This window comes from Cygnus atratus, chromosome 4, assembly GCF_013377495.2.
Source record: "Cygnus atratus isolate AKBS03 ecotype Queensland, Australia chromosome 4, CAtr_DNAZoo_HiC_assembly, whole genome shotgun sequence".
NCBI classification, from domain to species: Eukaryota; Metazoa; Chordata; class Aves; order Anseriformes; family Anatidae; genus Cygnus; species Cygnus atratus.
Genome location: NC_066365.1, coordinates 33,593,732 through 33,611,068, shown reverse-complemented (window position 1 = coordinate 33,611,068; position 17,337 = coordinate 33,593,732). Strand labels below are relative to the sequence as shown.

General features: G+C 36.7%; 1 protein-coding gene across 1 annotated transcript in view; it reads right to left on the bottom strand.

Moving 5' to 3' along the window:
- Positions 1-17,337, bottom strand: part of LRBA (LPS responsive beige-like anchor protein) — a 395,790-nt gene that overhangs the window by 33,020 nt on the left and 345,433 nt on the right. Inside the window, exons 49-52 of the mRNA XM_050710360.1 lie at positions 10,574-10,663; positions 7,020-7,212; positions 4,241-4,303; positions 780-935 (exon numbers count right to left, since the gene is read on the bottom strand). Of these exons, the coding sequence (XP_050566317.1) occupies positions 780-935; positions 4,241-4,303; positions 7,020-7,212; positions 10,574-10,663 (502 nt within the window). The remainder of the gene's footprint in view (positions 1-779; positions 936-4,240; positions 4,304-7,019; positions 7,213-10,573; positions 10,664-17,337) is intronic.

The following is a 17,337-nucleotide window of genomic DNA, read 5'->3' as shown; positions in this document are numbered from 1 at the left end:
ACTTATTTTTTTCTGGGGGCTCCATAGCATTTAAATTCCCGCAGCTCTTTCACTCAAAGATTCTTTTCTATTTAGCATGATACATGTGTGACTTCAACTGTTTGGATACATGCTGGTTGACAGACTAATTTTACTGCTACCCATTACTTTGATCAGCTTATGTTATACAAAAGAATTCAGTAGCTCCGGATCAATTTTTCTAGTATACCATAGCTTTCAAAGGTTTTCATGAGTATTTCTTTGCCAGATTTCAAGACTTCCCTTTCGAACTTAAGGTAGAAGGGTTTGTACTTATTCTGTGATGCTTGCCTGTATTTCCTTAAAGAAAATCTCTGGTGCTTAAAGCCAACCAGAGTTAAATTCAAGTAAGTGCTTTAAGTACAGTTAATTCTCCTCATACACCAACCTTCACAAAAACCCATTAGAGGCATTTACTTGTGAAACTACAGTGTAACAGCAGGCATGCCTCTCACACAGTCATATGGATTTGAAGTGCAATGCTATGGCTAAATAAGAGCTCCTTGACTTATGTCTGCCATCATTCAAAAAAACAAAAACAAACAACAACAACAACAACAACAAAAAACACGATGGTATACAATACACAGTAGAGGTAGAAAGAAAAGATCTGACAAATATTTATCAGTAGGTGAATAAACACACTCTACTCTCTCCTCCCACCCCCTCTCACCCTCCCCATTCTTTCTTTATTTGAAACAGCAGGATGATGATGAACAGAAAATCATTCAGGCTATTCCCATATTTTAAAAATACATTACCTGAATCAGTAGAATAAACTCGGAAACTCTTGTCCCAGAAGCCACAGACCAAGATGTAACGATTATCAGAGGTGATGACAAAACACTGGGAATGTACCTGAATGCTTTGGTCTAAAAGGTCAGTGATTTGCCTTCTGTGCATACCTGTATTGCTGGCTGAACAGAAAGACACAGAAATCAAGAAATTTCAGCATCCACGTACAAAGAACAAAAGCACATTTTAGAATCTTTATGCTCACACCGAAACTATTTCTTACTGCTGTTACTTGTTTTTGTGGCAGGGATATTTTCTTTCTGTTTTTACTGTAAAATACTAATTACACTTCTGGGAACAATGATAATTCCTAGTACTATATATTCTAAAATAGAGGAAATCCTTTCTTTAAATAAAATGTAACTGACAAATATAAATGAAAGACTGCAAAAATGAAAAATACATAAAAATGTAATAAGCTTCCCACACCAAAATTTCTAGCATAGGAAATTAAAAATGTGTATGTACAGTGCTATATAGTGGCTCCAATGCAGCAAAGAACAGACTTATGATTTTAAAACTGTATACAAGTAGTGTTTCATTGCAAGCATTGTAATTTAAAAAGAATAACAGCAACAAATATTACTACCAGGCTCTTACAGAGCACTTCACACATTTTGAGCACTGCACAGAAATTAATGAGCTCATATCCACAACCTGCTTTAGAGCTGAGAAATAATATTTATCCTACTTTGGTCACCTGCTGTGTTTTTTGTTTTTTCCATGTAATCTTGTATTGTGAACCAACAGAATAGACAGTAATCAAGGAACATATTTTTGTATTATATTTTGTCTTATTAATTCATGCATTTATGTATGTTTATATAGGTCCCAATAGGTATATACCATGAAAATCCTACTCTGTAAGGAGAACTTTTAATATGCTTTGTTTTTGAGGGAACCTGGCCCCCATCCCAGGTAAGTAAGTCCTCCTTAGCCTGGGTTTGTCTGCCAACTGCTCGAAGCACCATCCCTTCCATTCCAGGTGGACTGTGGGCCCTGTCTCTGTACTGGTCCAGTGTTCTTCTCGACAATTTGTTCTTAATCTTCTTTCTATTCTCAGAGGCTAACCATCCCCTAAGCTTTGCGCTTATTCCATTTACTCTGTATCAAAACCTTAACTTATTTATGCTTTCATTATGTATGAAATGTTGATACTGTGTTGTCCATATTAGTAGCAAATAATTCTGTAAGGTACTGTTACTTGCTGTGCAGGTAACACATAACAGGGCATTGATCACTGCAGGGACCACTTAAAGAGCAACAACAGTGCTTAATAAAAGCACAGTAAAGCGCTCTTTATTACTGTGACAAAATAATGGCAAATAAAACCAAAGAAACGTTCAGATCAATGTATTCAGTATAGCTAAGACTTTGAAAAGACTTTTCACCTAAAAAAAGAGGTCTATAATCTACATCATATCAGACGTTACTGTTTTATATCTTCCTGTGCAACTGGAAAATGAGGAAAGCACGAATTCCTCCTTATGACTAAGACAGCAACAAGATTCCTGCTATAACCATAAAAGTGTAATTTTGTAGTCCTCTTAGGTGCCATTTCTAGGTAAATGTGTCTAGCCACAATTAAGAACCTTTAATATTATCTACATAATTACTTGCTTGTACCCAATGATGCTACTTAACAGTGACAAAGAAACCTTTAAACCTTTTAAACTATGTCCAATGTAATCACAAGGCTGACTTGAGATCTATTGTACGAAGAGAATTTAAAACATTTTTCAGAACCCCGAGTGTTAATTTTAAAGGTGTTTACACCAAAGAAAAGTATATTTTAAAGTAAAGATATGCCTAAAAATGGTATTTTAATCTTGAAAACTGTGAAAAATGCACATGATAATAAGAAATTCGTTCTTCACAAAGGGTAGAAAAATCATTAGGCTCAGTGTGATTTGTTGTCTGGTTTGGATTTTTTTTACTGTGATATTTGTTTTTAAGATCTATTTGATTGCAGGCTTTAAAGAAGAATACACATTTCCTGCTCTAAACATTTTTTTGGATGAAATCTATTTCAAGAAGGAAAACAGAGTTACAGCACGTTTTACTCATTATAAATTATAATTACTCCATTATTCAGAGGGAATTGATTTCAAAAAACTTTTGGAAAACATTTCAATTTTATCAGCTCTGTAAAATGGTTTAATATGCCCAGAGTGTTCCTGACTTAATTATCATAGAGTTTATCTAGCAAAATGGCTACACAGCAACAGTCTATATCTATAGACCGATACTATGCAGTTCCTACTGATGTGTATACTTGTTTTTGAAATTAATTCTCACTGGCTGACAAAACTCTCATTCCACCCTATCTAAAGAAGTTCATTTTTGTTCTGTTCCATACTTTTATATTTGTTTGCTTTAGTTCTTTTTCACTTAAATTACCATTGACAGTTTAAAAAACAGAGCTAAGTTTTTACTCTAATATAATTGGGGGGAAAAATGAAAAAATCTCTTTTTTTCTCCTGTGAACTGTTGTGCAATTTGTTTATATTTGGGAGCTAGGTTGTAAAGACTTTTTGGGTGTTGATCACATTGAAGGCTCCATTTGCCAGGCTACATGCTCCCAAGTACAGTCAAGGATACACTCCCCAAAGTATGGTCTGCTATGAAAGAACTGATCAAACTCTAACCATGCTAATAGAAAAATCAGCTCTATATAAACTAATAAACCTCTATAAAAAAAAGTCAAGAATTGAATCTATTACACTGAGTCATTAAATGGAAGTTAGACATTCCTCCACCCCTTTTTAATAAAAGAAAAACATACACAAATTTAACTAGTGATGGTGATCAAAAGATGCAATACCCTTGAAAAATGAATACTAATATCTCAATACTAAAACTGAGTGGGCAATATATTTCAACTTTGAAACCGCTTTGCAATTACACATTAATCCCCTCTGCCTGAACAGCAGGTCTATGAAGAAAGGATTGATCTCCTTTAATGATGAAACCCTGGCACCATGGTTTTATTTTTCACAACACGGTGCAGTTAAGAACCCCACTGTTATTATGAAAATTTCCTCAGCAAAGGAGCTCCATCACATTACCAGTGCACCAATTCATCATAACGTGCCTCGCTCCTGCTCATCAACAAGTCTGAGTGATGAAAAGATCCAATATTATCCTGACAGTACTTCATGCACATTCTCAATCACACATTATTACAGCATCCATATTAATTTTCACTGACACGCGTCCTAGGCCTGTTCAAATTAGGCAAACCAACGAGGGGGAGTTGATGAAATACCAGCATAGCCACAGCTCATTGCATTCCAATTTGCATGCAAATGGTTTATCAGGAAAATTCCATTCCCAGCAACCAGCAAGTGAAAAACAACCGTAATCTACACTTCAGGGCCACCATACAGAGCTTAATGAATCGCAAAGAGAGAAGGAAGTGACAGACCTATGAGAGGATCGATTTCCACTGGCAGCTGGTAAGGCTGGTCTTGTACAGCACCTTGATGAGCTGGAATTCAGGAAAGAAGATTTTAAAACTCTGCATTTTTTTAATATGTGATGCCACATACATTTTGTACATCAAAATTATGTCCTTTTTTTTTTTACCATCCAAGATTCTTCTACACCATTAAAAAAAAAATCCAGGTGCTTTCACAGGCTGGTTATTAAACATTTATTTTAGATTAGTGCTATTCTGAATGTATGCCATCAGCAGCAGCTCCGGTCCTGAGCCATAAGCTCTAGCAGATGCTTTACTGGCAACCTCTCCTGTCGCAACAAAACAAAATTAAGTGGTAAAGAGCACTGAAAACAAAATGTGACAACCATCTGCTGACTGTAGCAAATACTGTTTTCTCCTTTACTTTTTAAAGCACTGCTTTGAACAAGTAAAGCACAAAGGACATTTTTTTAATATGTCAGTTTATGATGCAGACAGGGAAATCTCATAGTCATACAGTATTTAAGGAATTGTCTATCACCGAAAAACATTTATTTGCAATTTTGCATAGAAGTTTATATATAATTCTGCAGACCTACATTTCATCTGAGCACCTGACATGCCAGCGAGATGTTTACCTCCTGAATTTTCTTTCAGTGCTTAAAAAGAAAAAAAGGCTTTTTTTTTTCCACAGCTTTGCTAAAAACAAGCAACTCCCACCAAACAGCCCAAGACGTTCTTGCAAGTGGAACAAAACATAATGGCTGAATACTTACATCTATGAGTTTTCTAACTATCCTCCCTAGCTTAATATAAAAATTAGTATCAACTGAACAGTTTCCTGAGCAATTGGGAAGTCAAGATTCTGCTGTGATGAACCACTAAAGCAGAACAAAATAGGAAATCTGCATGGCAAAATAGAGGCCCTCTGCTGGGTACTAGTGCCATTAGACATCAGCAAAGCCACCAAACTCATCTACAAAAGCAGGAACAATTTTTTGAATACACATCATTGACAACTACTTACTTGGCAACTTAACATTCTTATCACGATGCCTCACTAGTAAAGACAATGCTCAGCCCACAGCAGGAGATAAAGAGTAGTACTGATACCTGACCTGTAACCTCAGCAAATCCTATTTTGGTATAAAATTTGAAGGCAACAATAGTGAAGACTAGTTTCAGGTGTCCATATCCGGATCTCTTAAGTGTGGTATACCACTAACGGCCTTCAGGCTTGATCAGTGTGCTCTCAAAGAGGTGGGGTGAAGTGTTTTTTTGTTGGGTTCTGGTTTTTATTCGGCTGGTATCAGGGTTTTTATTTTGAACTGTAGGTTTTCTCAAGAATTATATAAAGGCATGACAACCATAAAATATCTCTAAATAAAAAAAATAGTGACTCAGAAGCACAGATTACTGTCCTCCCTTTCAGAAGAGAGGGGAAAAAAACAATATGTGAAGGTTTCGTTCAGCTCATAATAGTTGATTACTACACTCAAAAACCAGCTGCTACTCTCAACAGTTGTTTGCTTTCTCACAGATGACCAACCAGCAGGCTTATGAGGAAGTCAAAATCAACTCGTACCACTTCAGAATCTTTTCTCTTCCCTTGACTGTGGCACATCCTCAGAGACATTTTTAAAAAGCTGGGTATTATATGCCCAAGGTCACACATCCAAGGTATGAGAGTATATTGTCATCCTCCTTTCAAACAAATGTCAAGAGCCCTGTAAATAATTCTTGCTCATACGATGTTATCTAGACAAGCCTCCCTTCCCCCCTTCCTTCCCACCTTTCTTTTTAAGCATTTCTTGGGTGGGTGAAATAATACATAGATGTTTCTATTTGCACGAAGTTGAGAGGTAATTTGTAAGAATCAGGAAAAAGCATGAGAGTTATCTGTCTTTTTTCAAAATGCAATCAGATACCTTAGCAGGAATTTTAGTGATGTGAGTATTACTTTGGTGCAAATATTTTCTATGTAAGTTATTTGAGTAGAAGCTCTTTTTTTTCCCCTTTTTTTGAAAAGCCTTTGACCAGATTTACTGCACAGAACAGAAATAAAACTACCTTTCAGGGCTTGGGCCTGAAACTGTCATAGCTAGAGAAAAGAGGATGAGTCCCTTTAGAATTGAAAATAGAATGGCTATATTCTCAAATCCAACACATTTTTTAAAGTATAATGAATTTGATTGATTGCTATGCTAATGGATATGTTGTTTTCCTTTCATATCGACAAATACATAAGCACCTAATAACTTTAGGATGTTTCAGTCACAGAAGAAACTGACTTCCCACATATTTTTATCTTGTAATTCTCATTGAGTGGCTTTAACATTAGAATATGGTGTTTATAATAAACAAGAAAAAGATAGCAGAAAAGACTTCAGCCAAATTCTGCATGCTTTAAAACTTTTCTCTGACGTGATGTGGTGCAGGTTTCCATCATCTGTTTGAAGAGTAAATTGAAGAGGAATAGTGCGACTGTTTATTATGATCAAGCAGTGATATACTGTTTTTGTCTTCCTGCTTATTTCTTGATGACATGGAGAGATTTTTTTGAAACAGTTTGTTGTTACACGCCACACATCTCACTATTCAATAGTTCAGATTACCTTTTTAAGGAGAAACTAAGTCCATATGTGAAGAGCATGCCACATCAGTGAACGGGGCTTGCACTTCACACTTTAAATTTAAAACAGTTTGGCAGCAAATTTTTAAGCAGACAATAGATGTACTGCTTGATTGCAGTGGTTTCTTATGCTACTTACTTTAATTTACTTACCAGGAAGATTATGCCACTTGTTTACAGCAAATAGCCTATTTGCAGTAACTGTGATCACAGCAGGGTTGGTCAGACCTGGCTGGGTGTTGGCTGCTACATGAGCGACAGGGGAGTTGGATGGGAACTTCAGAACCATGATAACATCCTGTTGAGCTTGGTCTGTGAACATCAATGGACTCTGCAGGAGGAGATACTGTTGAGTGCACACAACAAGAACCCAAATACATGGGAAAAGAAAACACGGGGAGGAGAAGAGAAGACAGGACAAGAAAAGGAAGACTGCATTAAAACCCACAAGATCCAAAAGCAGCTGCAGTGAAAAGCAAATGCAGTAATAGTGAAGAGGGTTGTGGAAACAACCATTTTAGGTAGAAATTCTCTATGTACACAATTAAGTTGACCGCCTCGCTGAACAGGGGTGTCTAAATACAGGCTTTGGTCGAGATCACTGAAGATTAAACCAAAAGTTCTCAATCACCTAATTCTGCCAAAAGAATTCTCCTTCATATATATCTACAGAGATAGCATGTGAAGGAAAGCAGTGCCAAACCAGAAGGGAACAACAACAACAAAAAAAAGAGTAAGCAAAAGAAATTCCTGCTCCCAGAGATTGTCTCAAGTTGCATTACATTGGCAGACTACAATTCTTTACAAGCCAGATGAGAACATAAAAGCACATTAAAATAAACAGATACACACATAGACTAGATATATGTTCTGTATATATTTCTGGTGTACAAAAATAAGATTTATGAATGCAAAGCAGAAGATTTCACTGCAAATGTGTTTCAAAGGACAAACATAATTAAATGCAGTTGTAAAGAATATAAAGTGGACGTGATTACAGACTATCCTGTGTTGTTTCTAGAAATACTAATGGAAAGGAATGAATCCAGACTCTCATTTTCACCATGATATCTTTAGGGTTTAGTTTTTTTCATTTGATAAGTTGAAAAGATTAATAACGTTTTTAACTAAGATCTCTAACAGTGTGAATGTCGAATCAAAATGTCAGGGACCTGAGAGCTGGATGTCAAGCATAAGGAGGAAAAGCAAATGCAATAATAGTGGATTTGCAATTGCGTGGTGTACCTAAAAAAGAGAACTCCACTGAGATGTAGAAATACAACCATCCTAGCCACCAGTAGCCATATTGTATTTGTATTCTTCCAGTATTTGTATTTTTCTAGAAACTGAATTAGAACACAAATGAAGTGTTCTTGGCTATTTTCCACCTGCAATATTTCATTACATATATGTGTATGTAAATACATACATTTAATGTATACTTATACAGAACTAATAAAAAAATTAAATAGATTTGCATTTTTATTATCACTCCTTTTTAAAAAGTTATTAAGAGTACTTAGAAAAACATATTGCTCTATGAATTCCTATTTACAGTCTTTGCATAAAGGTGTAAATAAAAGCAACTAATAAGCTACCCAGACACCCTTCTGAGCAAGTGGCTAAAAGCCAATCAATATTATGAGTTAATCCTCCCTGGATGCTCATTCAATTAAAGGTGTCAGTAATGCCTCATCTGATGTGGCCTCAATTAAATCCAGCTATCTGATGGTTGAAAACACAAGGGGATACAGCAACAGCAGCAAACCCAGACAAATAGGCAGCCTTCGTGTGACTGCTAATTACTACACCTGGTGTATATTATGGCTTGTGCACTTAACACAGTACGTGGTAGCTTTCAATTCGGTTGTATTCATGCATACGTGCACACACACGAAAACAGAAAACTCAGGAAAAAATACAACTAGAAATAATTTAGAATTGTGACAGGGAAAACATCCTTACTGTATTTCAGCTCCAGGAACACTACTTTTAAAATGCTTACTACAGTGCTATTATAAAATCATGTATTAATAACCACAAAACTGGTCAAAGCAAAGGTTTTTGTTTCTGTGTGTACCTCAGCCCAAAAAAACACTGTAGTTAGAAACAGTTTACTTCACAAAATTCATTTTTTTCATTACAGACTAAATCTTTACTAATTCAGCATCATGAAAAATATTATGATCAAACCACACAGACTGCTTCCTGGCATGAGATCTATTGATCTAACAATGGGTCTGACAAACACGTCAACAACCAGCTTCTCAAGTTCCTCCTCTTACTGAAACAAGTCTCCATAAGTTACTGCAAGTGCATGGTACACAGCATCATGACAGAGAGGGACACATCCAGCGTATAGACGTATGATGAGGACGCTTGGGCTCCCCAAGATCTCTTTTGACAGAGCTCATCTGAAAGAGAGTCCCTTGGCTGCATACACTGCAGGTCACTGCACTGGTCTGCTGGCCCTCTCCTTCCCTAGGACACCATGTGGGAGGTGCAAAGGGCCAGCAGATCACAAAACAGCACAGTCAGCTTTGTCCATACAGTACATGGGATCCGAGGGCAAAGCCAGTCTACAGCACAGCTGTCAAAGGGTAATGTGCACACGCTGCACAAACGGTGTTGGGGGGGACAGTCAGCTGAGCAAGCCTCATGCACAACACCTTTATATATTTGCATTTGAGAAAGGCTAGCAGCTCAATTTGACAAAGTTTTCATTTCTTAGACTCTTGGATTGCAAGGTTTGTAAGCTACTTTGGACAGATTTCTGATTTTTGTGTAAGTTTTCTAAAACCATTTGAACTTTTGATATGTTTTTAATCTAATAACCTCAGTCTGCCTGTGTAGGACATAAAGATCATGTTTTACAAAACATACATGAAGAAAACTCCTTTCCTTCTTTACGTCTTTCTTTCTCTCTCTTTTTTTTTTTAATATATATTTCAGGATAAAACATCCATCTTAACAATAAGGGAATGTAACCTTTTGAAAAACTTGTGAATTAGCAGACCATTTGCTCCACTTGTCACAGTATCACTTAACATACTTAGTTCTGGACCTATGACAACACAAATGATATTTCAGACCCAAGGACTGCACACAACATGATATGGAAAGTAATCAGTAATAAAATAATAGTTTGTATAATAAAATTATATTAGACACAAGTAGAGGTAAAAGGGAAAGCATGCTAATGCTCACTGCCTGGATTTTATCACCCTAGCTTTACTGCAAAACACATTTAGTCACATTCTTTGCTACGTAAGTTTCAGCTCATGAATTCCTAGTAATCCTGGTTTTAGGGGAAAACCTATGCCTGGGGGAAAAGACAAGGAAGTTCCACTTCCTAAATCCATGCTTCTTGGGGAATCTGCCAAAGATTAACTAAATTGTCTCCATGATGACTGGCTCTCACCTGTACAGGTATGGTATTAACAAAATAAACTGATGAAGTGTTCTTAGATTACACTGACAAAAAAGGTCTGTACTAGAAATCAATACAATCCTTCCAGCAATAAATAAAAGAATAGTTAAGCATTGCATACATTCACAGTCCTACAAACTCGTAACTCATCTGCTCTTTTTAATAGCACAAGTCCACGACCACATAAAAGAAATGCAAAGTAGCAGGTACTGGAACTTTAAAATAGCAAAGGAAGCGAACAAAATGGCAGGTCAGAAAGAGTTAACGTGGTACTTACCACCTGCATGGCAGAACTTCTTGGAGGATGTGGTTCTATGAGCAGTTGGGAAGGGGTCTGTCCAAAACTTCGTATTTGAGCTTCAACAGCCTGGAAAAGGCACAGGCAGGTTTGCATGTTAAGAGGTGCTAATTACAGGCAATAGAGCCATAACTGTCACCTGAAAATGTCATTCCACACTTCTGGCTTGTTTCATGTTGAAAATCAACCCCGTGTGTTCACTGTGGGGCTAAGTGCTTGGCACTGGTACTAAGAATGAGGTAATCATTTTAGTACTGTGGATGCTATTTCCATGAGAAACTCTGCAAAACCTCATCCTGCTCAATGATATTAAACAGAAACCAGCTATTATAATCAGAAACCCTCTTTATTGGCTCCATTTTTCCTTTCTAACACTGGCTTATCCTGTTTGTATCGTAACTCAGACACAAAAGTTAATTTTTTAAAAGTTTCTCTACGTATTAAGCATTCTACATTTTATTTAAACTGCATCGCCTAGTTTCAACAGCAAGAACTGCAATGAAAGCTACAGCAAACTATTTTTTTAATTTTCATTTTTATCTAAAAAAAAAATAGGATTCATTAAACCAACAGCAAGACTAGTATTAAATGTAACTAAAGGGTAATGTGATGATATAATACAGCATTTTTTTTAAGTTTCACTGTATCTTCAGCAGCATGCTGAAATGTATCATTTTCTTCATAGGGCACAGATGAAGATACCATTTAATGCGTTTGCTATTTTAATTAAATAAAGTTATTTATTTTTAAATGTGTGAACTTATACCTCTTGCCTATAGATGCCCAACTTGTTTTCCATGTTTCCACCTATTGGCCCACTGGTTCAAATTAAAATCATGCAGCCAAAATTCAACAAGTTATTTTTTCTCAGCCAAGCAGCTGAACTATATCCACAGGACCATGCTAATACTACAGAAAATCTCAAGTAATTCATTTTAGATTAATTTCTTTCATTGTGAGCTAAACTAAGTAAAATTACCTTGCAATTGCTGTCAGCTATCAGCTCACATATGGGCTGATACTTCAATTTCTCTGTGTTGCATGGTGCATCGAGCCCTACATTCCCAAAAGTGTCTAGTAATGCTGAATACCTAAGGTGAGGCACTACTAGCAAGTCCTAAAAATCAGAAAATCAGGCCTTTCAGTAAAGTGCTATAAATGGGGCACTTGAATGGTAGAACACAAAAACACTAGCTTATTTTTAGCTTTTATAGCACGATTGTTCTTTCTCTCTGAGATTCTTCTTTTTCATGGTTCAACACTTATCTTATTCTTAAAATCAATTATTTTACTTAATAATAAAGACTAGTACTAGGAAACACAGTCATCTCCTGTTACAGGAATAACATCAAAAGTAGAATGCACCTGAGGCCTTCAGATCACCAAAATAATAATGCTCTGAGATAGGAAATGTGCCATCCAAAACAGTATATTTGGTAGGGCTTTTGAAATACCTGAACTCATCAGAATAGGACTTCAAATTGCTCTATGGTCAGATTATAAGACTCTTGCCCATTCTGGAAAGCACCTTAATCTTCAAAGAACTGATGAATACATAAATTTAGCAAAAGCTCGGTGTAATCTGCCATACAAATGCTGAAATTCAAGGAGTACTTTTTGAGGAACAGCAGTATCAGTTTCATGAAACACTAAAGCTCAGTAAGGCCATCAGAGCCCCCTTCCTAGTGACAAAACATCCTAAATTAAAATTCAAATCTGGGTTGTTGTGACTTGAGATATCAAGGGAATCACAATGGCATAGAATTTGAGGTCCCTTTAGACATGTGGCAATAACAAAGCAACATCTTACTGATCAGCAGCTCTAACCTACCTGTAAAAAGCTGAAGGCTTCCAAATTAAAAGATTTACCTATGTTTACTTGCAGATTAAGTGGATATTTTTACTAGCAAATTGAAATTCTATTTTGCAATGAAGGTGATACCAGAAGAATATAAGATACAACATGCAGACAGTCCTGGATGCAAGTTATTCTGTGCACGTTAAAATCTTTAGGGCAAACCTACAAAATCTATTTATTTCTCCATATTTCCTACGTATTACTCAAAATGAATAAAATACTTTTTGAAGCACAACTCCCATGCATTTATTTTAGATAGAGCTGAAAATAGAATTGATAAGATGAGGAAATAATAAGCTTCAGATTTGTTAACTTGCTTTTACATGGACTTACAATCAATATAGAAACTTCCATTCCCAAATGTCCCATATTCCACATTTAAAGAGAGTCAGAGTTTTGTGATACCCATTGAATCTGCTGTGTCCTTTAATTTCCAGTGCTACTTCTACAAACTATACTCACTTACATAGTGCCAGTACTAAGAAAGGGAAAATTAAGCACAGGAACGTATTAATGCAGAGCATTTCAAATACATTAATCATAACGAGCACATACTGATGTAGAACAAAAATCAGATGTTAAAATTGTTTCAGTCAATGAAAAATCAGTGGTCACAACACTATTTTTCAATGTCCAGACCTTGAGGAACTCACCACCATCCATTAAAAACTGGAGGAGACACAGTTATGATTCCACTGCTTACTCACACACTTGATGGTCATCATTATCAGGTGAGCAGACCACACTGCAGCAGCAGAACAGCTATTCATCTCCCAACCTGCCTTAGTGCAGAGCATAATCCCTCTGGGATCTTAAAAAGAAGTATAAAATATTCTGCTCAACCTGCAAGTAAATAGCCATTGCCTATTTTCACACAACACGTGTTCCATCAGCACAAACTGCTGACCAATGGGACAATCTTTCTGCCAAAGCCTATCTAAGGAGACCAAAAATTCTCAATTTTCAGTCTGTATGTAAGTCTGTTTCCACATCCATGTTTATAATCTAACTTGAGTTTGGGTTTTACAGTTTAGGCACAAACAACGTCTTCTAGACTCATTAGCTTCCATTTGGTCCTCACATACTTTAAGAGAACATGCATTTCTAGGAATACAATTGCCCATTGAAACAGTCTTTCTCTTTCAGCCAATGGAAATGGGAAAATCTACATTTGGATCACATCCTACCACAGGTAAAAGGTTGATAAAACATCAAAACTGTGTAGAGAGTACAGGCACAGATAATGGTATCTGTATGTTCTCTTTACCATACATCTTCAGAGATCCAACAGAAATTTGCAAAACTCGAGTAAAGATCAAGGCAACAACACCTGAACAATTGTGTCTAGACATTGCAGCTGGACTTCAGCAGAAAACCCCCTTGCATTCCTTTTCATTACTAATAAAAATGTAAAGATTTTTTTCTTTAGCTTCAAGACTTCTTTATGACTTCTTCATTCTGACCAAGACACTGTACTAGCTCCCCCAAATGATTAGTTCCTTGTCACAGATTGTATTCAAAGTCTATCCAGACGTCAACAGTACATGTTCTGATGATGTCTCAGTCAGAAGGATCACATATAGAAGACTCAAGATAACCTCCCTCCATCAGCAGAAACATACGATGGTGGTGAAGCTAGAATCAATCCACATTCTCTCAATTTACATAACATGAGAAAGAGAAATATGGGGGCATTTTAGTCACCAGATGTCACTCAGACTTTTATTCAACCTATCAAAGAAAATAAGCCAGGAGCACAGAATGCTTTCCTCAGAGAGATAATTATTATCTCCTTTAAGATAAAGGAAAAGGACCTACCACTTACCAGAGAATATACAATAAAATGATCATGGGTCAAGAAGCCATCAACTTCCTTTCTAAGAAATTATAGCCCAGCTTCTAACTTCATTTTCTTGAAAGATGCATTAACAGCATTAGTCAGCATTATTAAGAGACGGCCAGCCTCTTCTAATGGCAGAGGAAGGGTATGTATTCTGACACTGCTGAATCTCTTAGAAGCGTACAACTGTTTTGATTACTACAGGCACAAATATTTGGGAAATTTTCTATCTATTGGAGGCACTGTATAACTGGAAAGGAATAACCTTTGTTGAAAGATACCTTTACTCCTACAAACTCTTATCTCTGAAAGCATGCTGCACACCACAAAGTAAAAGATAATATCATTCAACATTTTGTTTCACTGCTTCTCAAATATCTCAGTAAAATAGCTTTCTTCCTGTTAATCCTCTAAAAAAACAAAACTTTGGTAAGGCCAGAATTGTTCCAGATGCTACAACAAGAAGTAATAAAATGAAACAAGCTAACTAACTCTTTACTATAATCCACACAGTATGCATCTCAAGCCACGTATTAATATGACAAACATGGTATTTCAAATGTTAATTAATTTGTAAGCACGGAAGTCATAAGCAAATTTCACAAGTTAAAATTTATCTGATTACCACAATACAGTGTTCCTAAAAAAATCTCCTGGATTATCTCCTCTTTTCTTGGGGGTAGAGAAGAGGAGAGGGGGGAATAAGGAAGCAAATTAAAAGAAAATGAGTGAAAAAAGGAAAACTTGCTGTAGCTATAGTACAGCTTTTGGCTACTGCTTAACACAGATCTTTTCAGTCTCTGAACCTACCCTCTAATCTAACTGTGAAGCAAGTTAATTCAACAGTATGCAGTACCCACCAAATACGGCTGTAAATTTTTTGGGAAGGAGGGTGATGGGGAGGTTGAACATATGGATGCAGTTAAGGTAAAAACAGATGTTTGTTACTTTTCTTTGCAGCAACACTCAGAAACTAAGTCAAAATTGCTTTTTTTTCATGTTTATGTCTGAAAGAACTATAAGATTAAATATGAGGGAGGGAGGGTGGAGGGGGAACTGCAGTGAGTGTCACAGAGAAAGAATGAAACGGTCTCTAGTTTTGAACTCAAATCCTGAAATGAAGGCCTGTATAGTTAAAAAGCAAGACATACACCATTTAACTCTAGATTTAAAGACCCTTAAAACAGACCTAACTCAAGAGTGGCTTTCATCATGCATGCTCAGACACAAAGCACCAAACTGTCTAAAGAGTCTAAGAGCACATCATACCCATGTTAAACTGCACCCCATAGCTTGAACGCCCAATTACAGGTTACACACTTATCGTTACAAAGAGGCTACTTTCTGTCAATGTGTCTTTACATATCTGTATGTGAGTATTTCCAGTTACCTCTCAATTATCAGTAGAATTTAAATGCCAAACATTTGAAAGCTCAGGTGAAAAAACCTCATGCATTGCAACATACATTCTTTCAGAATGTGTGTTAGGGACAGTAAAGGTTTGGGGTTCATCCTCCTTCCTTATACCCATTATTTACGTCCAGAAAAAAAACAGCCCTCACAAAAATAATTACTTTGGCTCTCTGCCGCTCCTACCTCACTTTTCAATATTCAAAAAGGTTTACAGACATGTTCCTCAGTGATTTCTATTGGCTTGAGTGATACGCAATTATGATTACTTGTCTTCCCTCTCCTTCCACCCAGATGTTGCTTTGCAGCACCAGAGAACACAGACCATTTGACAGGTTTCCCCTCAGACAGCGAAGCGGAATGGCTTAGCAGCTAACCGACTAGCTCCCTTCCCCGTGGGATGGCGATTAAAATCAAGCTCTGATAACAAGTGATCAGAAAGCCTCTTCTGACCAGATAGTCACTTACGCTTCCGTGGTACGGTTCTTAGCTCAATTCCTCACGGACTGCAGTCCGGATAACACTAGCCAGAGAACAGGCATGATTCATACCAATTAGATAAAATTGCTGAAAACAGGCTGAAGATTACAGAAGAGAAGCTTGTCATAGTACCCTCTCCCCTTGTTTCATAACAATCCCCATTAGATCAAGGTTGTGAAAAATGGGCAAAATGCTTTTCTGAAACTGGCAATGTATACACTCGCTGACTGTACACCTGCCCTGGGGATATTGCACTACACTTGACCCAGGGAAAAAATACAGCACTCAAATGTTCATATCAGAAATTCACACACTCACATCAACTGTTCTCAAAATACAAGAGGCCTAATTTCTTCATGCCAAAACAGAAAATCCTTCTTTTGTTTTGACCTCACAAATCAGACCCTTTTCATTGAATCATTCCAATTATTTATTTTATCAATTGAACTATTCATTTAATGTACTGTTTTAAAGAAAATTGCCTCTCCTAGGTTTGCGATCTAACAAATGGCAGGGGAGGAAGGCAACGAGGAGGGAAGAAAGGATAAAGAAAAGAAAAATCAAGTGTTACATACTGTTCTGCAAGTATCGTTAAGCACATCTACAAAACGTTTGTGATAACAGAGTGTAAAAGATTTCTCTTGTAGCCCACTAATGCTGTTACTACTTCAGCTCAAGTAGCGTGGGTTCATGACTCCAGAGCTGAAGCATGGGCAGAAATACTACCGACAGCTGCACAGGGGGACATTACCAGAGTACACCAGCAAGCTGTTAGGAAGAAAAAAGTGCACAACCCTTGTCTGCAGCAGTGCATTGGAAATATGTGTAACAAAACTGAACAGGACACATCACACAATAAAATGATATAAAAATGAAGAAATGAAAGCCATCAAATATAAATGAAGCATAGATTTCTTTTTTTCTTTTTTCCTTCCTTGTAGCTTCTTTGTGAGAATCACATCTTTTGTATTTATTTTAAGTTTCTTCTCTGCCTCTGTTCAAAATACTGTTGTTGCCTGGAATTTAGGTTACTAGTCCAACCACTTGCTGGTTTTTAAATCCAAACTACCACCGACACCTGGAGGTTGGGCTTTTTTTGGATTTTGTTTTTGTTATGCTTTTTGTCTTAAAGCTATTTGAGATTCAATGTACAAG